Source organism: Rhinolophus sinicus, chromosome 2 (assembly GCF_057876585.1).
Source record: "Rhinolophus sinicus isolate RSI-liver-muscle chromosome 2, RSI-T2T, whole genome shotgun sequence".
Classification (NCBI taxonomy): Eukaryota; Metazoa; Chordata; class Mammalia; order Chiroptera; family Rhinolophidae; genus Rhinolophus; species Rhinolophus sinicus.
The window spans coordinates 174,368,483-174,385,538 of NC_142502.1; the positions used below are offsets into that span (position 1 = coordinate 174,368,483).

Consider the following 17,056-nt stretch of genomic DNA (forward strand, 5'->3'; position numbering starts at 1 on the left):
GAGCCACTGTGCACTGTCTGCCACTTCACTGAGGACAGAGACCTTGAATAAAGGCTCAGAGCTGAGCAGCACTTTATTGCCTACAAAGGCCTACAACAATGACCTCATGTGACGCTGCCAGCGCACCTGTGCGAGGTAGGTAGGGGCCCGTGCCACCACCCTCCTCACATTCAGATGGAGAGACAGGTTCGGAGAGCATGGACTCCACACCTCCCAGCTGCAAAGCCCACGGTGCCCGTTCCTCCTCACCCCTCTAGCTACGTGATCTGGAACACTGGGTAGTCAAAATTTTAATTAAGTTAACATATGAATGCAGGGCTGTTTGAACAAGTGTGTGGACCTGGTCAGAAAAGCGTACAGAGAAAACATAGAGGAGGGTGACTGACCCAAATACCAGGGAGCCCGTGGGGAAAACGGGAAGGCTGTGGGGAACTGAGGAGTGAGCGGTGGGCCCATTACAACCGGGCAGCAACTTGGTCTGCGGCACTGGTCTTGGAGCCAAGATGCTCGAAGCCCAACAACAGGAAACAGGAAGCCAGTTGCAGGGCTGGGCGGGGCTTAGGAAGGGAGCTGGCACCTGGACTCAGGGCCTGTGGGCTGGCCAGTGCCTATGACAGGGAGGAGGGGACAGGGGCATGTGGGCTGGTCTCTGCTGTGAGCCTGCGTGTGGGTGTGAGCCTCTGGGCGGGCGGAAGAGGCATCTCCCTGCTCACCAGCTCCCGAAGACCCTGCTGAGTAAGAAGTGAGGGTGTCCAAGTCTGGTTCCTGAGCGGTCACAGGCCCAGACAAGCCCTGGGACTGCCTTTGTCCTGCGTGCTGGTTAGAGCTGGGACACCAGGAACGACAGTTTCTGTCCTTGCCCACCGGATCCTGGGGGGTGGCCGGCCCTGTGGGACTCTGTGCCCTGTTTACTAGCTATATGTATTTATTCATTGAAGATTTATACCCACCAACTTCCTCCAGGGTTATTTTTGCTCAGTGGGAGTACTCTGAGGTCACTTCTTGCTAAGAATAACCCAGAAAGGGAGGGAAGGGGAGGGGGGGAGGAGAAGGGGCTGGGAGCAGGCGCTGAGCTCAGCCAGGCCGGCCCAAAGCCAGTGTTACTCCGCGTTGGAGGCGGAACCTTCAACACAACGCCTGAGCGAGTGAGTTCAAGAGGGCAAACTGCCCCTCTTCAGAGCAAAGACTGGGGGTATAAACTGGGGGATGTTAGGGAGCCATTCTGCCGAGGTTTAACCAGCTGGGTACAGTTTAACTCAGCTGCTGGGAGGCTGCAGTACTGGCTCCTTTGCTAACCTAATATAACCTTTTGCTCCATCTCCAAGTTAAGACAGAGCTTAAATCCCCTCTTTGTGTCCAGGTCAGAGCAGCTCCTTTACTCACTCCTGGGAATCTGACTCAGTGACTTGGAACCCTCTTGTTTTTATGCACAAAACTTCCTGAAAGAGAATCTCCCCTTGCTGGGCCCCAGCCCCTGGCCGGCCCATCAGGGGACTTCCCCACGTGTGAGCCTGCGTCAGTACACTGCTGCGGCTGCACCCCTGTCTTCTCATGTTCTCGAAGGTGTGAGGAAAACGGGCTGTCATGTTTCTCACGAGGTTAGAGACTTTCCTTGTCGCTGTGCCCTGCAGCTTCGTCTGCTCGTTCCCTGACCTGATGGGTCAGATGAGCATCCAGGCCCACAGAGCCAGGTCCGTGGGCTGGACTTCAAGTGCAAAGACATGCTGGGGGTGGGGCTGGACTTGGGCCTTCGAAGGGAGGTAACATTTAGAAGTCAAGGCAAAGTGGGAGGCCTTCCTCCCTTAGGACCTTCCTAAGCGTAGGTGTGAAGGGCAGAATGAGCATGTGGGTGCGACATGTCGTGGGGAGGCCTGAAGGCTGGGTAGAGGGCTGTTTCTTGTAACGACGCTTTCCATCTTGGTTGGAGGTAGTCTGCAGACAGCCCGAGTGGTTTACACTTGATCCTCTCAAAATGTGTTGTGTTTTTCTAGGTTGTTTTTGAGGAGGTGGGGGGCGTGAAGCCATGGGGGTTAGGCTTTGGGAAGCTGGCTCTGGCGTCCATGAGCATGACGGGCTGAGCACAGAAGAATGCAGGGAGATAGGAGGGTGAGTCGGGTGATGCCAGAAAACACACACCCAGGGCCTGTTGCAGGGAGGCAGTGGTGGGGCGGAATTGGCAGGGCCTGCGCTGCTGGCTGCTGCAGACAGGGAGAGGAAGGGGCGAAAACAGATGTTTCCAGACCTCAGACATGGCGTCAGTGTTATTGTCAGAGGCTGAGACTTCTGGAAGGGAGCAGATTTGTCAGGGGCCCTTTCGGAGGCCACTCTAGGTTGCGGGTCTTATTGGGGGAGCATCTAAAGGAAATCCCAGAATCTCTGTTTCGTTTTCCCAGCAATCCTTGTTCATTTCCATTCTGCCCTGGCCCCTTCCCCAGGGTCATACATTCCAGGGCCACCTCCAGCAAAAGTGGTTCGTTCCCTCAGGCCCCAGCCTCCCGGGCTTCTCTCGAGCCCCAGCTGCACCTGTGCCACTCCTGCTTGGCAGGTACTCGCCGGCACACGCATCTGGGCAGGGTTGTTGACATTGGTTTTCTTTCATCATCCTCACCTAGAGAATTTTGTGTGTTTTGGTTCTGCCACCCCAAGAAAGATATAACCGAGCTGGACAAGTTCCAGAGAAGGGCAGCTAAATTGATCAAGGGGATTGCAAAGCTGCCAAGTGAGGGCACACTGAAGACATTATGACTCTCCAGTCTGGAGAGACAAAGGCTGAGAGGGGATGTGATTAAAGCTATGAAATCATGTCCAAGGGTGGGGCAAGATGGATGAGTACAGCCCAGTTAGGGGCCGGGGGGTGGGGTGGGGAGATGCCCATTAGAAACTTCAGAAAGGTAAGTGAAGCTCAGAAAAGAAAGCAAGATTTTCCACAATCCTGTCACCCTAGGCATGGATGGTAGAGGTTGAAAATAGACATATCTTGAAAAGAGATTTACTTAAATACGTGGATCTTCTATACATCATGGCTTTTTCAAGGGAGCCTTCAGCTCACCCTGAAATCCTTTGAGGTTGACATCAAAGAGCACAGCCAGGCCCCCTTCCAGGTGGACAGGTGTCCCTGCTGGAAGCGGAACCCTCAGTGGGCTGTCCATTCTTGTATCCGCTTGCCACGGCCAGCAGGGGCACCGGCGAGGTGACCTCTGAGGCTTTGCTGAGCCCTGAGGTTCTCAACACACACCCCTCTGGAGGAGTGGGGGCGGGGGGGGCGCAGCTCCCAGCCTAAGAGGTGAGGGAAATGGAATCTACAGGTGGGTGCCCAGACTGGGACCACACTCTGAAGTCGGCCCTCTTTGGCCTCTGGTCCTACTGTCCACCGATGGCTCTTTTAGCCGCTCTGTTGGGAGAAGGAAATTGGGGGGGGTCAGCCTTCTAGTTCCAAAGTCTTGGAGCCTGGCTCCATTTACCCCGGGAAGGCTGAGGAGGGAGGCATTTGGGACCTCTGTTGGGAGGGAGCGTGGGGTGGACCTCGCTGGCTTTCTCTGCCTCAAGGCCACTTCCGGCCAATCAGATCAGAGGGCTGCCAGGGGCAGGGGCTACAGGAAGGCGTGGAGCAGGGGAAAGAGGGGAGCTAGGGCCCAGTGCCAACACTGGGCAGGGGGGAGGGCATGGCTGCCCTGCTTAAGTGGACTCTGTGGCTGTTTCCTGAAACTAGAGTCAACCTGGAAAAATCCAGGCCTTGGTGGGGGGGCTGATGGGCCTGCAGGAGCCGGGGAACTGGAATGAGCTGCGGGTGTGAATGGAGGGGGACTGTTTGTGTGTTTGTTGACATCGCTCTGTGGCATCTTGGTCCTGTGGCAGGCTGGTGTCTCCGGGCAGTGGTGCACAACCTTGTGTGTCTGTGCATGTGACTGTGCGTCTGTGTGTCTAATCAAGAGGCCGATGCTGGCCTGACGCCAGGGTTCCCGGCTGGCACGGAGCTGAGCGCTGCCAAGGGCCTTAAAGGCACAATGGGAATAGCGTGGGGAACGCCAGGGAGGGTGAGGCTGAGGAAGGGCCGGGAAGGGGCCGTCCCGACATCTGCTGGCCTCCGGGCCTCCGGGCCTCCCTCCCCAGAGCTGCCTAGGGTCGGGGAGAAGGCCCCTTTCAGCCACAGCCCCTGGCACCGGACTGGAGGGCGAGTAAGGAGCCCAGAGCCAGCCCTAGCTCCAACCTCCAGGGGCTTCCAGGGACCCCGGGCCTCCCCCTCTACACCTGGGCCCAGGTGAGCCTCGCAGCCCCCGTGCACCCACTGATACTTGGGCCCCAATCTCCCTTGTATTGTTTCCCTCACCTCTTATTTGCCAGGTTTAAATCTTTTGTGTGTAAATATTATAACTATAGTAAAGGGCCTCTGAAAAATCACTTCCCTGTTTGGAGCCTCCACACTCCGTAACTTGGGAGACAAGGTCTCCCGTGTGAGGGAGGGGTGGGAGTTCTGGGGTCTGGTCCAGACTTCCAGCAAAGGGGGAGGTGGGGCCTGGGGAATTGGCTTTTGCCTGGACAGGTTCACTGCAGAGGGCTCCTTCTTGCTTTGCCGCTGGCTTTTCCTTGCAGTGGCTGCTGCCAGGGAAACAGCCAGCAGCCCTCCCCTGGCCCTGCTTAGGCCCATCAAAGCCTCTTTCCTCCTTGGAACCCGTGGGATTTGAGGTTGGGCTTTTCCGGAGACTCAACCCAGAGGGAGAGCCAGCTTTCAAATGCCTCTCCTGTACCTGGGTCATTCTGGAAGCTTTACCACTTAGAAGGTGTGTGACCTGGGGCAAACCTCCCAGCCTTTATCCTCGGGAAAGTGAGGGTAACACTACCCATCAAGATAATTGGAATAATTAAATTTATTAATCGTGTATTTCTGCCAGGTTCTGTGCTTAGTACTGGCGAGCTGTAGATGGAGTGGTTGGAAGGGAGAGAAATGAAAAAGATAAACAAGGCAAAGCTCGGGGTTTAGGAGAGAGACACACAGTAAACAAATAATTAGTACAGTGTGAAGAGCGCCATGATGAGATAGGGTGTGAAAGCTCTCTGTAAACAAACGAGGCAGCAGGGGGCTGAGGGCTGCAGGGGACACTGGAGGGGTCTTTACCCCCGCTCCTCAGGCCAGGCTGGGACCAGCAGCCTGCCAACCCCGGTGGGACTCTGGGGATGGGGCGAAGCTGAAGGGTCTAAAGACCAGAGCCTAGCACAGATCCTCCCAGGTTTGTGTGTGTGTGTGAGTGTCTGAGAGAGAGAGAGAGAGAGAGTGAGAGAGAGAGAGAGAGAGAGAGACTTTAAAATGTTCCTTAGAAGACAGGAAGTAGAATAATGGTTACCAGGGACTGGGGGCAGGGGGAATGGGGAGTTGTTGAATGGGTACAGAGTTTCAGCTTGGGATTAGGAAAAGTTCTGAAGATGGATGGTAGTGATGGTTGGACAACAATGTAAATGTACTTAATGCTACTGAACTGCACACTTGAAAATGGTTAAAATGGTAAATTTTAGACTATGTATATTTTACCACAATATTGTTTTAAGTTTTTTTTGTTTTTTTTTTAATGGTCCTTAGGAAAAAAGGCAGTGCCCTGGTTAGTGCCCCTACCCTCAGCCCAGGGTTTTCCAGCAACAGCCCATTTTGACATTGACATTTGGGGCTGCATCACGAACTCTTTGTGGTGGGTTCTGTCCTGTGTCTTGTCGGCTGCTGAGCAGCATGCCTGGCCCCCACCCACAAGAAGCCAGCAGTCCGCCCCACCCCAGTATGACAGTCCAGTGCCCTCTGGAGGTATAATTGCCCCCAGTTGAGAACCACTGCCTTCCCCATCTTGGAATAAACTGCTCATAGGAGAGAACCAACGAGTGGGTAGTAGGCGACAGAGAAGCAAGAGGCAGTTGTCTCTGGTGGAGGGCTCGCCTAGAAGGAAGGCATAGATCAACAAATTCTGAGGGCCCCCAGGAGGTGGTGGGCAAGGTTTGAAGATCCAGAGTGAGGCGTAGTAGGTGTGGGTAGGTGCACAGTGGGTGATAGGATCAAGCTTTACTCAAATTGGTTGCACCCACCCACCCAAGGGAGAAATGAGGGCGCTCACTGCTGCCATTCCCATTCTGCCACCTCTCCTGCCCACTCCCCTGCACCCCAGCCCCACAGGTGAGAAGCAGAGGAAGTTGAAATTGTCACCTACAGCTGCTGTGGGGCGGGGAGGGGGGTGCTTTCTAAAAGGACCAGGGCATCTACTTCTAGTCCCTCCTCTTTCCATAGGAAAAATGAGCGTCTGGGGGTGTGCTGCGTCTCCTTTCATGGCAACTGTAAAAATACAAGCAAACAAAACCAGAATTTTTAACAGTCACATCTGACATACAACAAAGTTGGAACTCCCTCTGTGTGAGCAGGATATTCTCCCTCTTAGTCTCGTCTGTGGCGGTAAGGAAGCAATGAGGGGTACTGAGCACCTGCCGCTGCCCGCGCCATGCTCTCTTAACTGGATATAGCCCCTGCCTCCAGGAGGCTCAAGATAATGGTGACAGGGAGAGGCGGGAGTGAGAGGAAGGCCTGGAGGTGGGGCAGAAGGGTGCAGGCCCGGCTGGAGTGGCCTCCGCTCATGGCTTCCAGCTGTGGATTATGCTGTTCTCCTCACCTGAGATGCCTCTTGTAGGAAGCACCCAGCGCCTCCCCAGAGATTTGGAGAGTCACTTCAGTCCATCTGCCTGTGGACTACCTTCCTCCCTCTCGGTGGTTTCTTGTAGGTGGATTTGACCTGCCAGTTACCCTGGGCCCCAGAAAAAGGGCCAGGGAGGAAGGGGTTCAGGGTGGGTTCTTGAAGGTAAGATGGACCAAGGGGTCCACGGCAGGAATCAGCAGCTCCCTCTAATCCCAGAGCTTTGGTTGACTCAGGCTCATCCAGGACCAGAGAGGACAGGCAATGGAGAATGGCCTGGCTGGGAAGAAAGGGGGGTGAGGACTGGCGGGGTGGGGGTTGGGGTGGGAGTGGATTTCAGCCCGCTGAGCTAACCCCGGGTCTGGAGCTGTGCAGAGTACTCCTCTTCCCCCTCATCCAGCCACCTCAGGGAGGATGGTGTGGCTCACACCACTTTCTCACATCACTTCAGACAGGGGTCCTCCAGGGCAGGCCTGGGAGGGGGGGGGCTTGATTAGTGTGGGTCGGGGCCCTGGGCTTTCTTGGGTCTCAGAGCAGGTACTCCTGGCTGTCTATGCTATGGAGCTGACAGTCAACAGGAAGTGAGTCCCAGGGTGAGAGGGGGCCATGTGGTTGGTCCCCAGGCAGGAAGTGAATGACAGCAGAGTTGTCTCGAGCAGCTTTGTGGGGCGAGGAACCTGCCCTAACTTGAGGTGTCTGTGGGGCAGCGAGTAGCTAGAGGAAAGGAGTTCACGGCCATGGTAAGAGATTGGCTCTGACCTGAACTTCTCAGCCCAAGTTGGCCCGTGGGACCCCATCCCCACCTCCCCTGTGGTGCCTGGGGCAGCCTGACCTGGGGGTGGCTGAGGGGGCCCAAAGTGCCCCACTCTCCAGGCTGCCTGGCCCGTCTGACTTTCTCACATGAGAAAGCCTTGAGGGGTGAAAGGCTTTTCAACAGGGAGGGGCACCCCAGGCCAGGGAGCCCTGCTGTTTCGAGCAGGGAGGTGGGAAAGACCCTTGGACAGAGTGTGTGGGTCATGACACGTGGGGACAGGCTGAGGAGAGACACGGGGCCTTCTTGCTCCACCAGCATCCCTGTGTTTGACCTCCTGGCTCTGCTGGCTTTGGGCCTCGGTGCCCAAGCCTAGTGGAGGAATTCTCACTTCCGTTAGAGGCCTGTTCTTCCTCTTGCTGCAGCCTCCCCCATCCCCAACGGCTGAGGACTACACACGTTTGCAGCTTTCCATGGGAGGTTCTCTTCCTGGAAGAAGGCCTGCCCCAGGCCACCCCGTGCAGCCAGAACAGATTGCAAAGGCCCTGGAATCCTCTCTGCTGGTTGGTCCTCACGCTGCTACGTGTGACGCAGCCTCGTCCAGGGAAGACTCTGGTTTTGTTCTGTTTTTTTTCTCCCTCCATGGCCCTTATCTCTGTTTGTCACCTCCGGGGGTTTCTTACCAGACAACAGTGGGCTTAGAGTTGAAGTCTCAGACTCTTGCAGCAGAAGCAGCCTTGGAGGTTGCCGGGCTGTGCAGAGAAGGCCTGGGGAGACCAGTGCTCTCTCAGGCTGTCGGGGTGCGCCTGAAGGGTATAACTCTTTGGAGGGAATTTGGCTGTTTCTCTTCACGCGTAGATTGGCATGCCCTCTATCGCCGTCAGTCCACTTCTGGGACTCCAGCCTACAGAAATCCACCGGTGCACAGAGCTCAAAGTACAAGGGTTCACGGCAGCGAAAGCAAATCTGCCCAAAGGCCCACAACTAGGGAACGGTGTGAATAACTTCTGAAGCATCCACCTGAGAGAGTGCTGAGCAGCTGTGACACAGAATCAGACAGATCCATAGCATGGGGATGGAGAGAAACCCACTCTGCTTGTTAAGGGAAAATACTGGCAGAACAATGTGCGTAGTAGGATGTCCTTTTAGAAAAAAAAATTCTGGATGTATGTGTGAATACATATGTATAAACACGTAACTTACATGTGATGATAGGTGCATAGAAAACTAGTCTAGAAAAGATACTTGCCAAACTTTTATTCAGGATTTACCTGTGGACAGTGATTTTGAAGGTAGGGAATTGAAATAAGGGCTTTCACCTTTTAACTCTACCCATTTTTGCATGGTTTGAATTTTCAAAACATGTATGTCTGACTTTTATAAATAGAAAAAGAAAGGACTTAAAAAGAAGGAAAACACCTTCAGTGGGCCAGCCTCGTCATCTCACCTCACAAGTGGGGAAACTGAGGCGCCCTCTTGGGCCGTGCCTTACCTGAGGTTGCAGGCCAGCAGGGCGTCTGCTGAGCTAATACTGCCTGGCCCTTGTGGGGCAGGCATCTTGCGGATGGAGACAGCGGGCAGAGTTGCCAAAGGCAGACTGCTGCCTGTCGGTGTGGCAGAGCGCCAAGCACGGGGGGGACATTTCCATTCTTTCTGAGATACCCCAGCCTACTTACCCCTGATGGCCAAGGACGAAGTGCTCTCCAGGCTCTGCTGCGCTCACTCTGTCTTCACAAAGTGTGTGACCTAGAGCAAATGACAGAATTCTCTGAGAGCCTCCCAGGGAGGTCGAGTGGCCCTAAAGGGGTGATGGGTCAGAAGAAGCTTTGCCCACGCGGCCGTGATGCTTAGGAAGGACAGTTGTGATTGCTCTTGATGTGATTCGTGTAGCAAGTTCAGTTCCTAGATTCTTGGGGACAAAGCAATGTTTCAGACGGGGAACCTGGGACCATGTGCTAGGGAGGGGCGTGCTGCAGACTCTTGCTGGGACCTTGGCTGTCCGGGGGGGCTGAGTACCTGGGACAACCTGTCAGGGCCAAAGCTGAGAGAAGGAATGACACTGGGCTTTGGGGCCCAGAGGAACACTTCTTTGGGAGGACCCTTTGACCCTCAAGCTCCAGCAGCTAGTGATGATTTGTGTTTGGGCCTTGAGAGACCAAAAGGAAAGCTTGGAGGACTCTGACACAGGAGTCAGATCAGGCTGGGGTTACTAGAATCTTCTGCGAAGGGGTCCTGATTAGAAGTAGGGATATCATGAGGAGCATTTGTTTTTAATAGGGGCTACAGAGGCTGAAAAGTCCTGTGTCACCTCAGTGAGTGTGTGCGGGTGTGGCTTGGGCAGCCAGGCTGGTTTCTTTTCCCATTTCTTAAGCTGGGGTCCATATACCCTATGACTTCAGGGGGTCAGGCCCACGAACCCCTTGAAACTGAGAGTAAAATTGTGAGTGTATGAACATCGTGCAAAATTTCATGAATGTTCAGGTGAACACAATTTTCTGGACAAAGAGTTCATAATTTTCACCAGACTTTCAGAGGGTTCAATGATCCAAAACAGACTAAGACCATTGGTCTAACCCTCTCCCGGGTTTCTTTCTTCTTCTTTTAAGGTGGAAAGCAGTGACACGCCAAAGGACCCCCCGGTGACCTCCAAGTCCCCATCCATGGCCCAGGACTCCGGCCCCTCAGAGCTGTTACCCAATGGGGACTTGGAGAAGCGGAGTGAGCCCCAACCAGAGGAGGGGAGCCCCGCTGGGGGACAGAAGGGCGGGGCCCCAGCCGAAGGAGAGGGTGCAGCTGAGACCCCGCCCGAAGCCTCCAGAGCCGTGGAGAATGGCTGCTGCACCCCCAAGGATGGCCGAGGAGCCACCACAGAAGAAGGTGAGTCCCTGGCTCAAGGGGCCGCCTCTTTCGGGCTTGCCTGAGGGTTGGCTACTAGGGGCCTAGCAGAGGCTGGAAGCGTGGGCTGGGCATGGAAGCTGAAGGTCTCCTTGCCCGGGCTGTGCCCTGGAGGGAACTGGCTGGATGCAGCCTGCACACAGGTTTTATTTGGCCCACGTAGTGTTTTAAACATTTAAAAACATTAGTTGCCGATATTTAAAAATCAAGATATTTTACATAAAGATCTAGCTTTTTGGCTTCTCATGAAAACAAAACAAAACTAGATCTCTGGCAGCAGGGGGTTTGCATAATGCCAATGGTTGCTGGCCTGGGGTGATGGCTGCCTGTCCCCCCTACCACGTCCCTGCTGCCTCTCCCTACCCCCCAGGTTGGTTATGCACCTGTTTCCCTCAGCCCCACCTTGCCTGCAAGACCTGCGACTCTTAGGGATCCCTGTGTTTGTAGCCCCTGGCCTGGGTGCTTGAGGGCAGCAGACGCCTGTGTGGGCGATAAAAGCCCAGTGAGCCTTCCCCAGCACAGACGTCCTGAGCCCACCACAGTTTCGTTGACTGGACTAAACTGGTTGTGACAGAGTGGGGTGGGGGAGGGGCGGGTGGTCCAACCCAGGCCTCTTCCTCCCGGACTTCTTGGCCTAGCCCTGGAGTCCTGGAAAGTTGCCCACTTTTCTCTTTCAGGTTAAGCCAGCAATTTCAGGGCCAAGCGAGCTGTAAACATGTTAGTAATGAGCACAACTAGCATTTGTACAGGGCTTCACAGTTTACGAAGCACTTTCTCATACATTATCACATTGGATCCTCCCAGGACCCTGCCAGGTTGTTTTGCACATGTGCATTTTCATTTCAAAAAGTCTTCCTTCCAAGTGTGTACAATGGAATGAGGAAATTGATGAATTGGCATAACTCACTTTGCATGGATCCAAACATCATATTCTGGCAGGATTGGGAGCATCTCCAGAAAAGAGATTTCCAAATTTATTGAAAAATATCGTGCCTGCATTTATTATTCAGCTGATATTTATGGTGCTCCCGTGATGTGCAAAGCGCTTCCTGAGGTGCTCTGTGTTGATTGTTTTACTCCTCCAAGCAGTCTTCTCCAGGAGGTATTACTATCCCCGTTGTAAGGTGGGAAAAAAAATCGAGGCTTGACCAGATGAAGTGACTTGCTCGGGGACCCCAAGCCCGTACGTGGCAGATCCGGGATTTATTCCATCCTGGCTTCAGAGTCGTGTGCCCTTCCACTCGCCCCTTTATTCTGCAGTGGGGCACAGGAGGGCTGGCCCTGAGCTGACCAGAGCCCCTAGCCTCACCTGAGTGCCTCCTGGGATGTGTGCTGACACTTGGTGGCACTGTCCAAGGGGCCTGAGTGGAGTAAAACAGAGGAGGACAGGGGGAAGATACCATCCCGGTGAAACGCCCTGGTGTGCAAGAACAGAACCTGTCAGCCTTTCCTGCCACATGTGCTGGTCCCCAGAGGCAGGTCTTGGCTGACTCCCAGCTTCCTGGGACCCCACCACCAGTGGCACCCAGCCGCTGCCCAGGGCCCAGGCAGTGATCTGTGACTGGTAGGATGGAGCCATAGCTCCAAGCATGCTCTGCACCCTCGAGGGTTTGCTTTTGAATTGGGATTTCCCTGTCTGCATTTCTGTTTGTTCTCAGGAGCTCCTTCTTCAGTCAGTCAATGGGTGTTTACTAAACACCCCTTTGGTCTGTGCCAGGATCTGGGGAAACCCTCATGAACAAAAACCTAGTTCTTGCCCTCAAGGACCTCGTAGTCAGCTGGAGAGATAGACGTTAGTGAGAAACTCAACACTGAAAAGTGTGTGATTATACAGAGATAAGTTCCGTAGAAAATAAACATGGTTTTATGAGAAACTATACCAGAGGAACACAGCTGGCCTGGGCTGTTACACATAAGCTGAAGGATGAGCTAGGGTTCACCAGGTGAGGGGTGACACAGGGAGGGAGGGAGAACAAATATAAAGGCTCCCAGGTGGGCGGGAGCAGGGCACCCAGGGAGCTGACAGAAACCCACAGGGCTGGAGTGGAGATAGCAAGGGAGGAAGGTGAGCTGAGGGGAGAGCAGACGGGGCAGGGCAGGCTTTGAGGCCACCCTCCCAGGGGTGACATGATGTGCTTTGCATTTTGCCATCTGGATCCTGGAATGGAATGGTTGGAGGGGCCAGGAGGCAGGATGAGCAGTTAGGAGCTGCTGCAGGTATCTTCTGAGGGGAGGAGGGTGGCTCTGATGAACTAGGTGGCAGCAGACATGGAGAGAGATGGATGAGTGCCAAGGACATGAGGGGAAAAGGGAGGGATCGTTCAAGGGTGCCTCCTGCATTAGGCGGACCTTCCTCAGAATTTTAGTGCTGAGCATGGTGGGAAAAATGCTCCAAGTCTCCTTGATCTCCAAAATTTGGCTTCAGAGCACTCAGAGCAATTTGGCCGCAGCCATCCAGGCAGTGGAGATGTTGGCAGGGGTCAGAGCGGGTGGGATCCCTGAAGGCTACTGTGAGTTGCCCGATGCTGAGACTCATGAGGGGTGACCCGGAGGAGTGGGCAGTGGCCCACTGGAGGCTCAGCCATCGTTCCAGCAGCCAGCCATACAGAGCACATGCTCAGCTGCTTGATCCCCAGGAGGAAGGAGACGAAGGCCCCAGCAAGGAAGTGACGTGGCCATGGTCTCCTTTCAGTTCCCCTCATTCTGGGTCTCTTTTCAGGGGACTCCATCTGTCTTTCCTGGAACCCCTTTCGTGAGGTGCTATACAGGGAGAATGGAGGCCTTTAAGGCATGTTCCTTTGGCCTGGGCACCCTTCCGTGTGCACTGTGGGGGCCCCAGATCCTGCTAGAACAGCCAGGAGAAAGGAGGAGGAGCAGGGGAGATGATGAGTAATCAGGGCCAGAGCCACCTGGACAGGCAGGTGGTGGCCTTGGGCAGGCGCGTGCGCTCCTGCAGTCATGCCGCCGTGATGCTAACAGTCACGGTGGTGGTGTGGTTTGCTTTGACTGACTATTGACTGTGTGTTGAGTGCTCTGTATCCTCACTACTCACTGTGGTCCACGCATCACCTGAGAGGTTAGGAACGCAGACTCGCAGGCCCCACCCTAGGCCTCCTGAATCAGAATGTACCTGTTAAAGAGCTCCTCAGGGTTTCGATGCATAGTCAAGTTTGAGAAGCCCAGCTCTTTATGTATTCCCTTCTTTAATCTTTGTGATCATGCAAGGAGGACTCTTTTATCCCCATTTTTCAGATAGGGAGACTGAGGGTTCAGAGATTAGGTTACCTCCCCAAAGTAATACAACGAATAAAGGACCAGATTAGGGTGAGCCCGGAGCTCCTCTCTCCTCAGACTGAGCACCTGCTATGGGGCAAGTGACTGCCCTCTGGGGCAAGCCTGGCCTCAGTCCTGGTTCATTTTAAAGGGAATTTGGGGGGCTCCCTGCTGAGCATAGTCTCAGACCAACAGGTAAGTGTTAGAAGCACCCTGGTCTCCACTGTCTCCAAGAGCTGAGATACCCTAGGGTCATGTCCAAGCCTGCCAGGCCACCCTGGAAGGCACACCGCCACCTGGCCCTGCCTGGGACCCTGGGTCCGGGCCAAGAGCAGATGGACTGGAGAGGGAGAGTTGAGAGCACAGCTGATCCCCCTTGACTCAGGACAAGTGCAGCAATCTGAGGCAGCCCAGTTTGTTGTTTTGCTTGCCCAAGTGTGTGTGTGATATCACACAAGCGGGCATGTGGCAGTTTGTCAGAGAGAAAATTCCAGAAGGAAGGCAGTTAGAGATTATATAAAGAAAAGTAATTCCGTTTTGGGGTGCATGGGGGGGCCTGAGAATGGGAAAGGGGGAACACCAGAGGGTGTAGTATCAAGTGAGCTGTCTTCTCAGCTCTAGTAGTAAGGCATTCCAATCCCCAGGGCCTCAGTTTCCCCATCGGCAATATGTAGGGGCTGGAGGAGTACTCCATCATCCTTATAGTTCCTTTCAGCGCTGATTTTCTTCTATTTGAATAAATAAGTGATTTCCCATAGATCAAATGCCACTGACGGTCCCCAGTAGAGAACGTGAGGGCCTATGGACCTCCTGGTGCAGCCTGATCCGAGGGCGGGTGCCCCCTTCTGGCAGCACAAAGCCTCGCCGGGTAGAACGTGCTGGTCGGAGGTGGGGGTGGAGGGGTGCGGAACTCTGGGAGGACGGAGGCCCCCGGCTGGTGGGGGGGGAGCCTCGCCCTAGGAGGCCGGAGGAAAAGTTGGGGAACTGGCAGTGGTGAGGCGAGAGGGCCTAATGGAAACACGGAGGAAGAGACAGAAAGTCTGTGTGAGACATACCTTGAAAGGCCTGTCATGTACAAGCGTCAGCGATTATACATGTGCCCTCCCACATGCCCCCGCGACAGACACACGCGCTTCCTCTCCCCCGCGCCCCTCCGCAGCCAGCTCGGCTCTTTGGGTGTGGCACCCCAAGTGTCGTCTCGGGTGTCCACGCATCCAGGGCGCCCCCCGCAGGTGCTTGCCCTGCCTTCCAGCTCCCCCAGGGCTCCCGTCCTGGCCGCTGTAATCCAGAACTGCCCTGGGCCCTGCCTGGGTGAGACACACGGCCCCAGGTCTTCTCTGGTGAGAGGGAGGGAAAGAAACATCCTCTCCGCGGCTGAGGATTCAGAGGCCTTCAGTGCTGTGGCTGGTTTCCGCTTCTGAGCCAGGAGATGAAGTAGGGGCTGTTTTTTCCGTTTTTTGGCTCTTTGTGTCCCCCTCCCCCAGCTACCCTGAGCCAGCCTTAGTGACCTTCCTGCTTTGAGCCCAAGCTCAGTACTCTTGGCCTCTGAGACGGGAGTTGTGGGGTGGCAGGTAAGAGGAAGACTCACTCCCCCTGAACTCCCGCGGGAAGCTCAGGAAGGCGCAGTTAACCCCACCCCGCGGCTAGGACAAGTGAGGACCCTGCGAGGACCAGGGTAGGAGGGCAGGGGTATTCTGGAGGCATGTGGCTGCCCTGCTGCTTGGGGCGGGGAGACGGACAGGATGAGGGTAAGGCTCTCCCAGATCAGCGATGCTGGGGCTTCTGCCCCCAGGGGAGCCCCCCCAACTGGAATCAGGGCTCATTTGAGGAATTGTGGGGAGGAAGACCAGGAAAATGCTGCCTTCTGCACGTGGAACAAAACTAACGTTTACTGAGCACCCACTATATGCCAAGCCCCATTCTAGGCGTTTAATGTTTCCGTGAACCTAAAGATTTTAGAAGGGTATCTGCCATGATTCAGTGAGGAGGCAGGCTAGGAGAGGTTGCACAGGTCACGCGAAGACAGTTGGAATCCAAGTCTTCTAGAAGAAAGGCTGAGCTCAGGAACCTGAGAATGGGGTATAGAGGCAGACATTAATAATAGAACCACCATATTGAGAACTCCAGGAGGACCTTAGAAATCACCTCCAGCATCTCTATTTTCCAGATGAGTCTCATAGAGATGACATTGCTTCACTAGAGTCTTGCTCCAGTCACCCTGTGCCCCCCCCACCCCACCCCCAGGGCCCCACACATAGAAACGGATGCTCCCTCCCAGGGCCAGGGGAGGCTGTAGGTCTGGCCCCTCCTCTGAGAAGGGAGCTCTTTGACTAGGAGGAACTGAGTGGGGCTATTTCTAGACGACCCCTGTGTGTGCCTGAGACCGAGTTAATGGGCCGTGTGCCACAGCCCTGGCTTTTCTGTTGTCCAGATTCGGGCCTCCGACCCTGCTCCAGTCCCTGTTCTGCTCTGGCCATGCTCCACGTCCTCGGGGCCAGCGTGGCGCCTGGCACGTGGTGGGCCATCAGATTTGACACATGAACAACTACATGGTTGGAGGACCCCTGCCCCATGACAGGGACCCCAGGCACAAGGTGGGGGCCTCTGAGCCACTCCCGTAACTCTGCCGACAGTCCCTTTGTTCTTCCCTCTCCACAGGCAAAGAACAGAAGGAGACCAACATCGAATCCATGAAAATGGAGGCAAGTGTTTTCCTCAACCCCCAGGGGCTCTGTGGATCCTGATTCTAGGAGAAGAAAGCCACTGCTCTGACCACCTGTGGCGAGTGTGTGTGAGGGGAGCCTGAGGTGGCCCCTGTCCCCTTCTTTACATGCCCCTCTGTGAGGAGGAGAGGAAGTGGGTGTGGAGGTTGGAAGTCCTCCAAGGCAGCCATCTGGTCCCCCTCTGAGACCAAGCACTTCCCCTCCTGGTTTATGTCCCTGGGTCACCCCACCCCACTCCCTCACTTCTCTAGCCCAGACAGGGGTTTGCCCAGTACTTGCAGGGTTGACATCTCTGGCCAGGAGTTAGGGCTCCTGGGTTCTGTTTGAGGTGAGTGCCTCCTCAGTTTCCCCTCCAGGAGGAACAAACCCTGCAGTGGGGCTGTCAGTGCCCATCTTAATGCCAGTCTGTCTCTCTGTCGTTCTGTCCTAGGGCTCCCGGGGCCGGCTTCGGGGGGGCTTGGGCTGGGAGTCCAGCCTCCGCCAGCGGCCCATGCCGCGGCTCACCTTCCAGGCGGGGGACCCCTACTACATCAGCAAGCGCAAGCGGGACGAGTGGCTGGCACGCTGGAAAAGGGAGGTGAGGTGCCTTGTGGCCTGGGTCCCAGCCAGTCCCATAGTTCTGGAAAACCAGAAGTTAGCTTCAGCCACCCTCTGAGGCTGTTGGCAGGCCCTGGCTGAGCCTAAGTTTCCCCTTCAGGTTAACCTGTCAGACTTTCAGGGAACTGCTTAATCCCTAGGCAGTGACTTGCAACAAA

General features: G+C 55.2%; 1 protein-coding gene across 6 annotated transcripts in view; it reads left to right on the top strand.

The window, feature by feature from the left end:
- The window catches only part of DNMT3A (DNA methyltransferase 3 alpha), a 117,563-nt gene that overhangs the window by 58,369 nt on the left and 42,138 nt on the right, over positions 1-17,056 (top strand). For 5 of the 6 annotated variants that reach the window (XM_074331764.2, XM_019712718.3, XM_019712715.3 and 2 more), the window contains 3 exons: positions 10,017-10,287; positions 16,237-16,280; positions 16,732-16,878. In XM_074331764.2, the coding sequence (XP_074187865.2) occupies positions 10,017-10,287; positions 16,237-16,280; positions 16,732-16,878 (462 nt within the window). The remainder of the gene's footprint in view (positions 1-10,016; positions 10,288-16,236; positions 16,281-16,731; positions 16,879-17,056) is intronic. The other variant, XM_074331768.2, reaches the window with a different exon arrangement.